Raw genomic sequence first — 15,629 nt, 5'->3', positions numbered from 1 at the left:
AGTGTCAGTCGGCGCTCCCACCTTATCAGACATCAGAGAATCCACACAGGGGAACTGCCCTTCTCATGCACTGAGTGTGGGAAAAGCTTCAATCAGAGCTCTGCCCTGAGCGCACACAGAAGAATCCACACAGGTGAGAAACCATATGGATGCACTGAGTGTGGGAAAAGCTTCAGTCGGAGCTCACAGCTTATCACACATCGTAGAATACACACTGGAGAGATGCCCTACACGTGCTCCGAGTGTCAGAAAAGTTTCAGTTGGAGCACACATCTTATCAGACACCAGAGAATCCACACAGGGGAGACTCCCTACACATGCTCTGAGTGTGGAAAAAGCTTCAATCAGAGCTCTGCCCTGAGTACACATAGGAGAATCCACACAGGTGAGAAACCGTATGGATGCTCTGAGTGCGGGAAAAGCTTCAATCAGAGCTCTGCCCTGAGTACACATAGAAGAATCCACACAGATCAGAAACTGTATGGATGCTCTGAGTGTGGGAGAAGCTTCAATCACAGCTCTGCCCTGATCACACATCAGAAAATCCACACAGGGGAGAAGCCCTACACATGCTGTGAGTGTGGGAAAAGAGTCAGTTGGAGCTCACACCTTATCAGACACCAGAGAATCCACACAGGAGAGACGCCCTACACATGCTCTGAGTGCGGAAAAAGCTTCAGTCAGAGCTCTGCCCTGAGCACACATAGGAGAATCCACACAGGAGAGAAACTCTATATATGCTCTGAGTGCGGGAAAAGCTTCAATCAGAGCTCAAACCTTATTAGACATCACAAAATCCACATGAGTGAACTGTTATAAATTCTTTGACAAGAGCTGGCCAAAGTTTTTTTTTGTTTTTTGGTTTTTTTTAATCACATTTGCTAATTCCCACATAGTGATTTTTGCACCATCTTCACCGTGGTGTCTCAGCTCCCCCAGATGAGTTGCCTGCTTCTGCCTTTTGCAGCTCTCCCTTCTTTGGGGTCAATCCTCTGATTTTTTTCTCTCAACTCCTTTCCTTTTGAGTCGTTGGAGTGTGTGTCCCTCCAGCCAGGAATGTTCATCCGCTCCAGGTGGGGGGAGAGAGGTTTAATCCCAGCAAGCTACATTGAGGCAAAAACTACCTGTTCCATACATCCACTAGGACTGTGCATGACGTTGGCTGCTCAAGATCTTGGAGTAAAAAGACAATTACAATTGTAGTGCAGATGCAGCCCAGGTGTAGTGGTTGGCATTAGCTTTCCCCTTGACCTAACCTAAACTCCATCCCTTTCTCTAGTCTTAACAACCCTGAGTATCACGGTTATATTGTTCCCTCATTTCAAAGTAATTGTTAGTCATCAGGTTCCCCCTTCGGGAACAAATTGTTTCATTCCCAGTTGCTCTGATGTTTCTTGAGGTTGTACTGAAGAGCAGATATTTTTGCTACCATTTTCCTCACTTAAAATATATTGAACAATAAGAAAGAGCAGGAACAGGGCAGGGATAGGAAAAAAGATCATTTCACCCTCTGTAATAACAGAAGAAGATAGGGTAAGTCAGAGGGATTCCCTTATTCCCCATCACCATCCCAATCCCCCTGTTGTTCAATTGGTTAGGTCAGTCTTTTTTTCTAAAGGGCTGGGAACAGGATTCCCTAGTAAATGACTTGGAACTAAGTAAAATACCCATGCATTTGGCTCCCAAAGCAATTCTGGCCCAGACCCTGCAAGAGGTCGCTCCTGAAGATAGCTCCTTCCTAATCAGCTGCATGTTGCCTGTTATTTGAGAAATACAGTCCCTTTCTAGGTAGAAATGGGGAAAATGAAAGTGACGTTTCTGTTCAGCTCACCCCTGGGAGATGCTGCAAATGTGTAGAAAATGAAATCCATGTTGAATGTGATATAGCTGCAGAAAGATACCTATTCTTAATAGACACCTGCCTTTTGGTGTCTTACAGGGATTCTAAGCATACCTGAATTTAGTTCCTATTTTAAATCTGTGCCACCAGATTAAAGACATAAAAGGGCATATTTGGGGGAGTTGTACCTCACTATCGCTACTGATCTGTTGTGTGGTTGGTGAAGAATTTTACTCCAGAGGAGTGTAAAATTACTCCAAGTAAGGTCAAAGATTTGACAAGACCTCAGGTAGAAATTGCAGGTAATGGAGGTTGATTTTCACCCCAGAGATGGAAGCTACGGTGACCTATGGCCCAGGTAAACTATTTTTAGAATGCTGCTCCCTAGTTAAGTGGCATTGATCACACTCCTAAAGGATGCCATGATTAAATTGGGAACAACTGTCTTTTACCATCTGGCTCCAAAGTTAGGTGAAGTTAGAGAGAAACAGCTGATTCCTTCAGAGCCATTCCATGCCTATGGGTCCCAGTCTGGCTGCCTTGTTGGACAAGACGCACTTCCATGCTGGGCAAATGATGGTAGCCAATGGGGGAATGTATCAGATTCCAAGTTTAGACTTCAGGATACATGAATGCTGAGTCCAGAGTCTGTGGTTTGATCTCTTAGGGCAGGTCTACACTACCCACCAGATCAGCGGGTAGTGATCGATCTATCAGGGGTCAATTTATCATATCTAGTCTAGATGTTATAAATCAGTCCCTGAGCTCTCTCCCATTGACTCTGGTACTCCAGCACCGCGAGAGGCGCAAGCGGAGTCAACAAGGGAGCAGCAGCAGTCGACTCAGCACTGTGAAGATGCCAAGATAAGTCGACCTAAATACATCGACTTCAGCTGTGCTATTCCGTAGATGAAGTTGCCTATCTTAGATTGATCCCCCCTCCTAGTGTAGACCTGTGCTTAGTTTTGCTCTTGAGTCTAATGCATTTGTATCACTTCTCCTCCTCCTGCTTCTTTGAAAGATTAGAAAGTGTGAAAATAGAGCACAGGTGCTCTACTTGCTCAGCATCTTGCTGCTGGGGTTTCCCCTTCTCATTTTCACTTACCATCCGAACACCTGATGGCAGACAGAGAGAATGAGACATAGGTCACTCCCTCCACCTGAGAGAAAGGAAATCTATGCCATTACCTGGTTCGTAAGCTGCAGCTACAGTTCCTGCTCCAGGTGAATCCAAAGCCCGAGAGGTGCAGAGATCCAACCCCTTATTATCTTAGAAACACTTTATTCCTTTTTCTATTTTTTATCTGTTTCTTTTTATGAACTTGGAGACCTCCCAGCCTTTCTATTAGATTGGGGTGTAACAGTGCGGCTTGGTGAGGGTGTGAACACCTCTGAAATCTACAACAGGAAGATGTTAGGAAGAATAGTTCCCCAAATCTTATTTGCCTTAAAACTCTGCCCCATGAAATGACTCAACACATGCTCCTCACCTATGGAAGCATTGCAAGGAATTGAGCGGTCAGATATGTATTGTTCAGCGAGACCAGTTTGAACTTCTTTTACTAATGTCTCTCTAAGGTCTGTATGTGTTCTGGGGCAAGAGGGCGAGGAGAAGTATTAGCTACACAATAATGAAATCTAAGGAGAAAACTGTAATTAGCTTTGAGATTGTGGGCTAAATGTAAGCAATAATTTGATTTCGGCAATGAAATATTCAGCTAGGTAAATCTGTGTTGCACTGCCTGGGTAAAAAACTCTGATCAGGTTTTCTGCATCACTAAATGTGCACCTGCCTTCTTGGGTTGCTCTTTTAAAATTTCTAGGGGTTGATTTTCTGCTGCATTAATCTGATGGTTGGACTAAATAGATGACTTGATTCCATCACAATATCCTTGTTAACTCATTGATTTACTGATATGACCTGAACTTTATCACTGTATTGTTTAACCCTTAGCTGAGTGGTGTCTATAGTCATTTAGCCTTAGTGACGTGCTCTTGGATTTAGTTGTTCATGTTAATAAACATTTAAATGGGATACTGAGTTATTTCTTTCGATAAGCAACAGCGGCTGGAACTTTTCTCTGTATATTTAATTCAATCTCCATTTTCTTCATTTCATACTGTTCTAAGTTAAGGAATGTGCAGCAACAAAAACTGACACAAACCTGTTGCTGCCCCATTCTGTGCTCATCCAGCAGGAGTAGAGAACAAACCCCTCCTGGAGCAGGGATTGTCACACTGGACTGTTAAATACAGATGCATGTTCCCAAGGTTTGCTGTCTTTCTCCAATCATGGCATAAGGGTGACACCTACAGCTGCTTGTAATCACGTCTGGCAGGAAGGAGATCCCTATGTGCATTCCCTGGGGAGGCAGGGGAACCTGGGAGACCCTGGACACTGGGGGCTATTTACCCAGAGCTCAGGAGCAATCTACTCAGGGGTGATGCAGTAGAAAAGAGCTGGGTACTGCTTTCCCCACCTATTTATCCTTATCCTCTTTCAGTCTCTCCTCTTTGCCTTTCTTTCCCCTCCCCCCATCCTCTGGCAGGAAGACTTGGTCACTTCCCTGCTCCCAGGTGCACTCACTCTCCCATAGCTGGATTGGCTCCTGCAAGTGCTAATAGGAGCGAGAGCCTGGGTGTGGGTCAGTCCCTGCAGTGGTTCTGGGACATACACAGGCAGCAAGAGGAGCAGAGATGGGGCTAGTTCCCACCTCAGAAAGTCCCTGGCCCGGTGAGTGCAGGAGCTGGAGCCCGAGTTGGGCTTGAAGGGGCCAGAGCAGCAGGGATTGGTAGGAAAGAAGGCAGGAAAATAGCCATGGGGCAGCTTATGGTGGCCGGGCTCTGTAAGGTACAAGACACTGCTGATGCTGGTGCTGCTGCATCCAGATTGAGCTGAGAGCCCGGGCTGAGCTCTGGGCTGCTGCTGCGGCCCCAGAGGGGCTGGGCCAGGGACAGACTTTCACAGAAGCACTTTCTGTGCCCATCCGAGGTGAAGACTTTCTCCAGCTGGACCCAGTCCCAGGCTCTGCTGCCCCTGGCTTGGAGCTGCAGGCTTCAGGGGCCTGAGAGACCCCAGGGCCAGCACTGGGCAGGCAGGACAGAGACTCTGCCCAAAGGCTCCAGGAGCAGCTGGTCTCGTAGTCCCTGGGGATCTGCTTCTGGGCAAGGAACATTCCTAGGCAGGACCTGGACAGCGATGGAGCCACTGTCCTCATGCTGCCTCAGGTGTGGTGTCAGAAACTGCTATCTGTGTGAATTTCCTACTCAGGGTGCACTGAGCAGGCTCAGTAACATCTGCTGAAGCCACTTCCCCCTACCCTGCTCTTACTTGGAATCATTCTGTGGACTCCTGTTTACAGGGGTTAAAAAGGGGCAAAGGGGGCAAATTGGAGGAGGGGGTGGAAATTGACTGGTCGGGGGGTCAAGCAGCTGGAGGCAGGGTTAAGAGAGAGGGGTCAAGAGGTAAAATCAGGGCTGTGGGGGGGAAGGAGCTGGGGTTAAGCCCAGGGGGAAGGCACTGCCAGATGGTGACAGAGAGCAAAACCCTTGCACAGGCAGGGGCAGAGGGGGTAACTGTTATCTCGGTGGACTGAGACCCCAGTGTTTGCAAAAATAGGGTCTGGGGGCAGAAGGGCTTTTTTATTTCCCCTCCCACAGACAGCACCTCTCAGCATGGGCTTCCCAGGGCTGGGTTCTTAAAGGCACAGGCACCCCAAAGCCTAGTCACTGCAGCTCCTCTCTGTCTGATGTCACCTACTGAGGTGCGGTAGGAGACTTAATCCAGTTAAATACTTTACAGAACCAAAGAATCCCGTATCCGTGTATCTGATGCACAAAGTCTCAGAGCAAGTCACAGATTTGTCTTATCTGCTGCTGGGACTCCCTTAATTCCTCGTATCACTGCATCATTTAGCTTTGTTACTGTGCAGATGTGTGTCCCTGTGCTATTCAATTTCTATGTTGCTGGGATACAGCAGGGCCAGGGAGCAGAGGGACAATGGTCTTGTTGAGCGCCGGGATGTGGGCAGGCACTAGCACTGCTCACTGCTAATAGCCCCTCCCCCAGCCTAGGAAGGAGCTACTAAACCCAGAACCCAACCAAGTTCGGGGGACAATAAAGACAGTAACGGGAACAGGTGTGGGGGTAAAAGGCCCATAACTAGGGAACCAGAAGGGGACACCAAGCAGAGAACCCCGGACAGCGCCCGTTGCTCCTTGAAGGCATGCAGAGAGCCAGCGGACGTCGTCCAGAGGAACTCTGCCTGGGTAGGTGAATGGATAAACGGACGAAAAACAGCTTCCTGGTTGCAGGCCCCTCCCCCCACCAACCTCCTTTCCCTGGCGTTACCAATGCCACCGTGGCCAGGAGGAGGTTAACGAGGTGACCCTGTGACTTCATGAGGCCTCAGATTGGGTGTGCATAAATAAACAAATGTGGGGAAAAGTACAGCCAGAACCTCAATAAGAGGATTGGGGGCTCAGGGATGCAGAGTGTGGGAGGGGACTCAGGGCAGGGGGTTGGGGTGGAGGGTGCAGGAGGAGTTTGGGATATGGGCTCTGGCCCAGCACCACATACCTCAAGTGGCTCCGAGGTGGCAGCAGTGTGTAGCAGGGATAAGGCGGGCTTCCTGCCTGCCCTGGCCCCGTGTCATTCCCAGAACCGACCTGGATGTCTGGCAGTTGCTTCTGGGGGTGGGGTAGGTGGCTCTGCCATGTGCTGCCCTTGCCTGTGGCTACCAACCCCGAAGCTTCCATTGGCTGCAGTTCCCGATTCCCAGCCAATGAGAGCTCTGAGGGGTGGCTCCTGCAGGCAAGGGCAGCGCATGGAGCCCTCTGTCCCCGTCTCCCCCTGTCACCACATGCCCTGGGACTGGCAATCCCTTGGGCCACATTGAAAGCCCTGATGGGTCTGGCCCACAGTTTGCCCTCTCCTGATCTATAGACACCCCTGAGACATTGTCAACTCACTCCCCATCCCAAGTAAATCCCCTTCTGCTCCTTTCATGTAGATGCCAGGGATACTCCCTCACGTTGTGTCCCTGCGGCCTCAGGCAAACTCTCAGCTCCTGAAGCCTCTGCCACTCACCTGGCGCCCCATGGGTCAGTCCTACCCTGGCTGCTGGAGCTGAGACAGTGCAGGAGCCTTCCCTGGGGCCACAGACATGCGGTTTTAGGAGACAGAGATTGTCTGAGAAGTCCAAATGTTGGAAACCATTTGGCCGCCCTTTAAATCAGGGGCCTGATCCAGCCCTGAAACTAAGCTGCCAGGATCCCCCCCACAGAGCCGGGTGCCCCAGAATACAGCCTGCAAATAGGCTTGTGAAACTAATTCCTGTTCTCCCTGCATCACAACTGGGGGTGGAAACACCTCTCCATTGCCATAGGGTGTGTGGGCCTCATGCATCGTGCAGCCATTCATGGAATGAGCCCTTCTACCAGCAGCCCTGTGCCAGGAACAACAGCCCCAAAGAGGCCATGCTGGGCTATTTACACTATCCCTGCAGATGTGCAGCATGTCCGATTGCAGCTGGGAAACCAGGCTTTGCTACCAGGGAAGTCAGGGCCTGGCTCCATTCTCTATCCAGCCTGTGCTGCTATTTATACCAAGAAATGCTGCATTGGTGGACAAGTGAAATCAATCCCAAAGCTCCCTTTCATCAGCCCCAGAAATACATTTAAACTTAGGTTTGGCAGTAGAGAATGAAATAAAAGTGTCTGTGAACAGAGGGGAGTAGAGCTCAATCCCTTATCCCCATAAATGTGCAAACCAGGAGCCTGCTGCTTTGCATTCCTGATGTTCTGGCTGCATCATGTGGCCATTCAATGTCAGTCCTTTTAACTAAATGTAACCCTTCTGCCCCTCTGAGTTGGCAGCAACAAGGGCCGGGTTCAGTATCCAAGGGTTCCATTTCAATAATGCAAATACAAAACCGGCTCGAGACCCCACCCAGTGACCTGGGACAATTACATACTACCCCCCTGGGCGCCTCTAGGAGGCAATACTTCCCCTCTCGCAAGCACAGAGTCTGAGTGTAGCAAAATCCTTTTAATAAAGGAGGGAAATAATGTGGCATCATATTGGGGAAACACCGCAAACAGGATTCATAACATACCCCATGAGCAAAAGATCCACCAAGTAAGTTTTGGCAATGTACTTTTCCCCTTAGGGTCTTAAGTCCAATCACTCCAAAGTCCAACAACCCAAAAGTTTCTGTCCCTGGTCAGTGCCACCTCAGAGTTCAAAAGTTTATCTGCAGAGTTTTTATCCCCCCCCCAGCCTGGGTGGAAATGGGTCGGGGGGCACACAGGGTGTTAAGAGGCACCTTACGTGGACCAACAACAGTGCGCAGTAATTATTCAGCAAGTATTTGAGGAGAACTGCAATGTTAGAGAGAATCATGAACTGCTCAGAGACAATTAATGCAGAGAAGCTGCAAAATTCATCAAACATACAACTGGTTCTGACTTATTTACTTGGTCTTAAAAGAGAACAACAAGGACCTGAGTCTCCTCCCAGTCAATAACCCCCTGCTCAGCCAATCAGGGTAGAGACTGAGGCTGAGGGTTCTCACTAGAGAGCCCAAAGAACTGCCCAGATCACTGGTGGGGATCACTGCCCGAGCACTATTTCTGCCCCACATCTTTGGGTGGACTTTCCACACTGGGAGCTGCAGAGCACTCCCCCACAACACACACACACCCCTCTCCTGGTGTTGGGAGAGGAACAGGAGAAAGGACAAAAGAAACAAGAGAAGAAGAAAAAGGAGGGATGGAGGAAAAGGTGAAATAAAAAGGACAAACCCTAATGTCCCCAGTGATTCTAAGGGAGAAAATCCCAGCTGCAGAATAAAATTCTGCCTCCTTAAGCTCCTGTTTTCCATGCCTAGAATTCAACTGTCACCAGGTGGATCAGACTGAACAGGTTTCAAACTTCGAGGAGGTTCTTACCTTCTAAACAGGGATGGCTATTTTCTAGTAAAATCAGGAAAAGGGAAGGAACTTGAAAAAGGTTCCTCCTGGCGCTCACGTACGTGAACCCAAATACTCTCTCAGTCCTCAAAGAGAGACCTGGAGAAGGAGACTTGCTGAAGCAAAGCCACAGGGGTCTCTGAGGTTTCCCTGGCCCCTCGCCCCTCTCCTGCCTGGCTGATGTCAGCATCTCTCTCTGAGGTCACCACCTTCCCATCACCTTTGACCAATAGTCTCAGGTCCTGCAAAAGGCCTTTGTGATGTCACTGCCACACCCCTCCCTTGCTGTGCTAATGTCCTGCCCCTGGCCAGGCACTATGGAGGTTTCAGCTACTCCCTGTGGATCACCCCACTCAAGGAGCGTTCATTCTAGGAAGCAAGCCGGCTAGACAGGAAAACATCAGATGCTGCTACCAATGCTACACTAGTTTTTTCAGAAATTAGTCGACTTTATGGCCAGAAGAATCCATTAGAGCATCTAATCTGACCTCCTGCATATCACAGAACTCCTGTATGACACAATTGCTACTTCAGGGGCAAACACATTGCAGAAAAGCATCTAGTCTTCATTAAATGACATCAAGAGATGGTGAATCCTCCACTTCCCTTGGTAGCTAGTTCCTGTTGTGAATCATCCTCGCTGTTGACTATTTGTGCCTTATTTGTATATGAATTTGTTTCTTTTCACCTTCCAAACATTGGGTCTTGTTATGCCTTTCTCTGCTAGATTCAAGAGCCCTTTAATGCCCAATCTTTTCTCTCCATTAAGGTACTTCAACACTTCAGTGAAGTCCCCTTTCAATCTTCTTTTGATAAGCTGAACAGGTTGAGCTCTTTCAATAGCTCACTAGAAGGCATTTTTCTCCAGCTCTCAGAACATTTGGTGGCTCTTTGCTGCCTCAGCTCCATTTTCATAGAATCATAGAATATCAGGGTTGGAACGGACCTCAGGAGGTCATCTAATCCAATCCCCCTGATCAAAGCAGGACCAATTCCCAACTAAATCATCCCAGCCAGGGCTTTGTCAAGCCTGACCTTAAAAACTTCTAAGGAAGGAGATTCCACCACCTCCGTAGGTAACTCATTCCAGTGCTTCACCACTCTCCGAGTGAAAAAGTTTTTCCTAATATCCAACCTAAACCTCCTCACTGCAACTTGAGACCATTACTCCTTGTTCTGTCATCAGGTACCACTGAGAACAGTCTAGATCTATCCTCTTTGGAACCCCCCTTCGGGTAGTTGAAAGCAGCTATCAAATCACCCTTCATTCTTCTCTTCTGCAGACTAAACAATCCCAGTTCCCTCAGCCTCTCCTCATAAGTCATGGGCTCCAGCCCCCTAATCATTTTTCTTCCCTTCCGTTGGACTCTTTCAAGTTTTTCCACATCTTTCTTGTAGTGTGGGGCCCAAAACTGGACACAGTACTCCAGATGAGGCCTCACCAATGTTGAATAGAGGGGAATGATCACGTACCTCGATCTGCTGGCAGTGCCCCTACTTATACAGCCCAAAATGCCATTAGCCTTCTTGGCAAATTCTGCACTTGTCTTTGTTGAACCTCATCAAGTTTCTTTTGGCCCAGTCCTCTAATTTGTCTATGTCCCTCTCTATCCTATCCCTACCCTCCAGCTTATCTACCACTCCTCCCAGTTTAGTGTCATCTGCAAACTTGCTGAGAGTGCTGTCCTCACCATCCCCCAGATCATTAAGGAAGATATTGAACAAAACCGGTCTCAGGACTGACACTTGGGGCACTCCGCTTGATACCGGCTGCCAACTAGACATCTTTTTCAAATGAGGACACCAAAACTGGAGGCAGTATTCCAATATCAGTCTCACTGATGCTGTGTCACCTCCTCTGATGCTATTGACACAGTCTGTAACTAAATAGATCACCTTTGCGACCACTGTTCTATATTTGCAGCCAATATTGTAGAAAGGTTGTCGTGTAAGGGGTCTATGGAGAGGTTCTGATTGGCTGATTATAATTATGCTATCTCTAGATGTGTATCATTTTTGTAGTTGATGTTATGAATATTGGCTCTATGCTGTCTGTAATTCAAACTTTGCTATGCTTCCGGGGAACACCCCAGAGAAGTTGGTGTCAGTTCTGCCTAGCCTGCTTGATGGCCCATTAAGGACCATCAGCTATACAATCGACCCACTGAGAGAAGGCAAATATGCCTTGTGACTGAGCAAGGTATGCAGGGACCTGCCTATGGACAGAACTCTAAGGTTTTTCTATGCCACATGCTGGATAAAGTGTCTTTGGGACTGTAGCAGAGTGAGTCTCTGCTCCGGCCCGGAAGGGGTTAAAACAGCCCTGGATAAGGGCTGGGGGCTGGAGAAAGCAGCCTTTTAGGCTGGGCTGATTGGGGAAGTGGCAGTAGCTGGGGCCACGCCCCAAACTGGGCGACAGGGCCTAATAAGAAGGCCAGAGAAGCCAAGGGCAGACAGTCTTCCTCTGCCTGTAGAGGGAGAAGGGCCTAGCTGCATAGAACTAACAAGGTACCTAGAGTAAAGCAGTGCTGGGGAGAAGCAGAGGAGCTGGGGATCTCCTGCCTGGAAAGCCCCAGGCTGTGGCCTAGGATTAGGCCAGGAGGTACTGGGGTTGTAGGGTGCAACCCAGGGGTAGGCCAAGGCAGCAGGTCCAAACCCCTTTGCTGATGATGAGTGGCTGATACTGCAGTCTGCCCCAGGGTGTGGGGCTAGACAATGACTGGCAGTATCCTACACTGAGGCAAAGTGGGGATAGAGGGTGGGGGGTTCCCAGGGAGGAGAAACCCCTAAGGAAAAGGGGTTGCTGCCAGGGGGCAGAACCCCATGTAAAAGTGGCACTGGGGTCCAGGGTGGGACATGGGGCCTGTAGCAAGAAAAAAGGTGGATCACAGGCCTGCAGAGGGTGCTCCAAGCTGGAATTTGAGCTAATTCCTGGAAGCAACCAGCAGGAGGTGCGGCAGAGATGAGTCTGCCCATCTACAGGGACAAAGAAAGCAAAGACCACATGGCAAGAGACTATAAAAGGCTGATGCCTCGCCTCCATCTTGTCTTCAATCCTGCTTCATACCTCTGGAGGGACTTTGCTATAAACTGAAGCTCTATACAAAGGACTGAATGACCCATCCCAGCTGTGGATGGACTCCAGAGACTTGATTTGAACCTGCAGCTTATTCCATCACTGCTACAAGCCTGAACCAAGAACTTTGCCATTACTGTATGTGAAGGGTTAAAATTCATATGCATTTTATATAACAATCTGGTATATGGATTGTGCCAGACCCAAAGTCCAGAGTATGGTCAAGGGACCATAGGCCTAGCAAATAGTGATCAGTTAAGAGAAATCTGAGGTAAACAGAAAGCCTTGCTTACTAAAATAGGCCTGCTCAGCAAATTGCCAGGTGTTGGAGCTAAGAACTAAATAATTGTCTTATTCAGAGTTGCAGATTGAACAAATAATCCCTGTTTTTATTGTGTTTCTTCTGTAGGGACAGGGCCAGTGCTTCCATTTAGGCAGCCTAGGCAATTGCCTAGGGCACCAGGATTATTGGGGGGCAGCATTTTGCTGGGGGGCGGGGGGGTGGCAGGTGGCTCTGCTTGACCTGCCGCAGTCGTACCTGCAGACTGTCCGCTGCTCCTGTGGCTCCGGTGGACCTCCCGCAGGCACTACGGCAGCAGCTCCACTGGAGCCACGGACCAGAGGACCCTCCGCAGGCATGACTGCGGCAGGTCCACCGGAGCCACAGGACCAGCACACGGGGCGGCGAAATGGCTGTGCGCCTAGGGCACTAAAACTACTAGCGCCAGTCCTGTGTAGGGAGACGTTCTTCCCACAGATCCAACCTTGAGTTTATGAGAAGTTGGCACATGTCAGTATAAGATATGGCATCCTTCCGCCTCCCTTCCCAGGGACCAATGCCTTGCCTTTAGACAAACAAAAAACAATCTTTATTACCATATACTTTCACTGTTTCTTTGCTTTAACCCCTACGAATGTATCTATTGGACAATCAAAGGAGTTGCTCCATTCCTATGGACCCCAAATCAGAATTCAACCTATATATTTTATACTAATAGCATTTAATTAATACTTTGATAAAATGTTAACTTGAGACCATGGGCGGAGACATTATGTAACCTGTTAACCCATTGACTAATACGTTATCTTGTCTTGCTTCAAAATCTATCCCTTGGTGTAGAACTGCCTACCCCGTCACTTTTCCCCCGCCCATGGAAAATCTAGATATTCTATTGTAATCAATTGATTGGCAGTGTCTCTGAGCCTAATAAGCAAGGTGACACTCCGCCAGTGCTGTGTGTAGTAAACTCCTACGCTTGACCTCTGCATGGTATGGATTTATTTCCTTCACTGGTGAAGCTAGTCATTTATAAACCATAATAACTTTACAAGTTGCTGTGATTGTCTTCAGTATAAGTTACCATCAAGTTTATCATAAAGGGAAATCAAAGTTTATAAGTTGTTATATAAGGTTATAGGTAGGTTAAGGTTAGTAAAATATAGTTAATCAATGTACTAGTATTACATAGAGAATTGTATTTGTTGGGGGTGGTTACAGTACATGTAAAGTTGCTGGGCAATCAGCAATAGTAGAGTTGCATGTGCTTGTGACTATTTTCAATATTTACCTTTTATATGTGCACTTATAGGAATAGGCAGTTAATGCATAATATTACTTGTACTTGAGCTTGTCTCCAGTATAACTTGCCATTTGTATTAATTCTCACTCAGTGCTGGTCTTTAATTCTATTTTTCTCATTCTGTCTATGTTGCCTTTATAGTCACAAGTCATTAAAAACCTTTCTGGAGGAATAATTAGTTGTTTAGTGTCTCATTTGTGGACACTATTCAACCTCATTACATCTGTGGTGGGAAGTAGCGATCACCCAGAGCCCTACTAGGGCCCTGACGTGAGCCCCCTCTAGGGCTCTGACATGTGCCTCCTCCTTCCATTCATCTCCTCAACCACATTCTAGACATGGGCAAGGTGACCTCCCTGGGGATCTTGACAGCTTTAGCCAGCTTCTTGGTGCCTATTTTCCTGCTCATAGCCACTGTCTTCTTCTCATGCCTTGTCCTGGGGGCCCAGCTGCTGATTGAATGGGAAGAAGCCAAAGTGCTAGTGACTTTAGCCTGCACCAAGTTGCCTTTGCTCATCAGACTCCTGAATCACGATTGGATGTGATTCTAGTTTTTCTGCACAGTATAGCCCATGGAGAACAGGGATCTGCAAATGTACAATTCCTATGATACTTTTGTTTAATTGATGAAAACATAAACTAGATACTTAGAGAATTGGAACTGATTTCAGCTGATGGACAGGTTCACTAGGTTTTTATGCATTTGGACAGCGAAATGTTGAGTGTTACATTCATTTCAAGCATCCTTGTATAGTGGAGCTCCTGAACATAATGGAGAATGGAAATGAAAATGTTTCTTTTTTTAAAAAAGGAAAACAAGGTCATAAGAGGGCACTGGGGTTTGAACCAAGAACAATTTGAGTTGTTGTCAAAGACTCAGTCACTGAGCTATACTCTCATGACAACAGGAGCATGGAATTGTGATCTCCAGGACTTTGAAGGACAGACCCTGCTTCATCGAGCTCCTTTGCCATTCCCAGACCACAGATCGTTTTTAAAAATGGGGTTTGATTAACCTTCTTAAATGTGGTAAATACCACAGCGTGCAGACCTACTGATATAGCTTCTCCCATGACATAGCTGCCATCTCCTGGGGCAGTGGATTAACTATACCTACTGGAAAGCTCTCTCCCATCAGCACAGAGCAGTCGTTCTCAAACTGTGGATCAGGACCCCAAAGTGGGTCATGACCCTGTTCTAATGGGGTCACCGGGCTGGCGTTAGACTTGTTGGGCTGAAGCCAAAAGTCTGAGCCCCACCACCCATGGCTGAATCCCTCACGCTTTGGTTTTGCCCTTCCCCACTGGGGTGGAGCTCGGGTTTTGGCTTCCCCCTGCCCGCCTGGTGTGGAGGGGCTTGGTCCCTCTTTCCTGGGCCATATAGTAAGTGTTTCTGGCAGAAGGGGGTTGCAGTGAAAGGAAGTTTGAGAAACCCTGGCATAGAGCATCTCCATTACTGAGCTGCAGCACTATAGACTCAATGTTCAAAATGTTGACTTGCTCTTAGCCTGAGAATATGTCTAGCCTTGGCTCCCTGGGGCACCGTGGGTGATGAGACACTGAAAGCACAGCCATGGAGACACCACACACCAGCCTTGCCTAGCTGGCAAGAATCAAACCTCCACAGAAAGACCCCTATGGTGTTATAGCCCAGATCCCTAAGCCTTCAGCCATAACCACTTAACACAGTGTCCTTTCTACACTATGGTTCTATTCTCACTGAATGGTCATTTCTAATTGTTTACTCAGACCAGTTTCCCCAGCACACTCACTGCTGTGCAGCTCTGTACATGTGGCCATGGCTGAACAGCAAGAATTCCTGACCATTTCCTTATAGGCTGGAGCAGGGTTAGAGTGTGTTTCTGGTTAATGACGTTGCTGTAGATTGTTCATTCCCTGCCTGGACAATTCAGACAGTCCCTTTTCCCATCATAACTCCAGCACATCAGTGATTCCAATATCAGGGGCAGGTTTTCTCTGGGCACTGCGATTTTTGAGTGAGTTGGTGGCCTTTTTCTTTCCTCACCCTGGAGTAAACTCAGCTTTTTATTCTAGCCTTGATGACTCATGGAATAACAACAGTAGTATGAAGAGGAGAGGGAATATGTCACTGCCAGAGGAGGAAGGTGGATGCATCCCCTCTGATTGACAATTGCCATTGC

At 48.0% G+C, this 15,629-nt stretch overlaps 1 protein-coding gene across 8 annotated transcripts in view; it reads left to right on the top strand.

The window, feature by feature from the left end:
- The window catches only part of LOC127046628 (zinc finger protein 501-like), a 271,994-nt gene extending 268,113 nt beyond the window's left edge, over positions 1–3,881 (top strand). For 7 of the 8 annotated variants that reach the window (XM_050943894.1, XM_050943884.1, XM_050943905.1 and 4 more), the window contains one exon: positions 134–3,881. In XM_050943894.1, coding sequence (XP_050799851.1) covers positions 134–819 — 686 coding nt within the window. In that variant the 3' untranslated portion in view covers positions 820–3,881. The remainder of the gene's footprint in view (positions 1–133) is intronic. The other variant, XR_007773135.1, reaches the window with a different exon arrangement.
- Positions 3,882–15,629: the final 11,748 nt, after the last annotated feature.

Source organism: Gopherus flavomarginatus, chromosome 1, assembly GCF_025201925.1.
Source record: "Gopherus flavomarginatus isolate rGopFla2 chromosome 1, rGopFla2.mat.asm, whole genome shotgun sequence".
Taxonomy (NCBI): Eukaryota; Metazoa; Chordata; order Testudines; family Testudinidae; genus Gopherus; species Gopherus flavomarginatus.
This window is presented reverse-complemented; position numbering and strand designations above follow the sequence as displayed.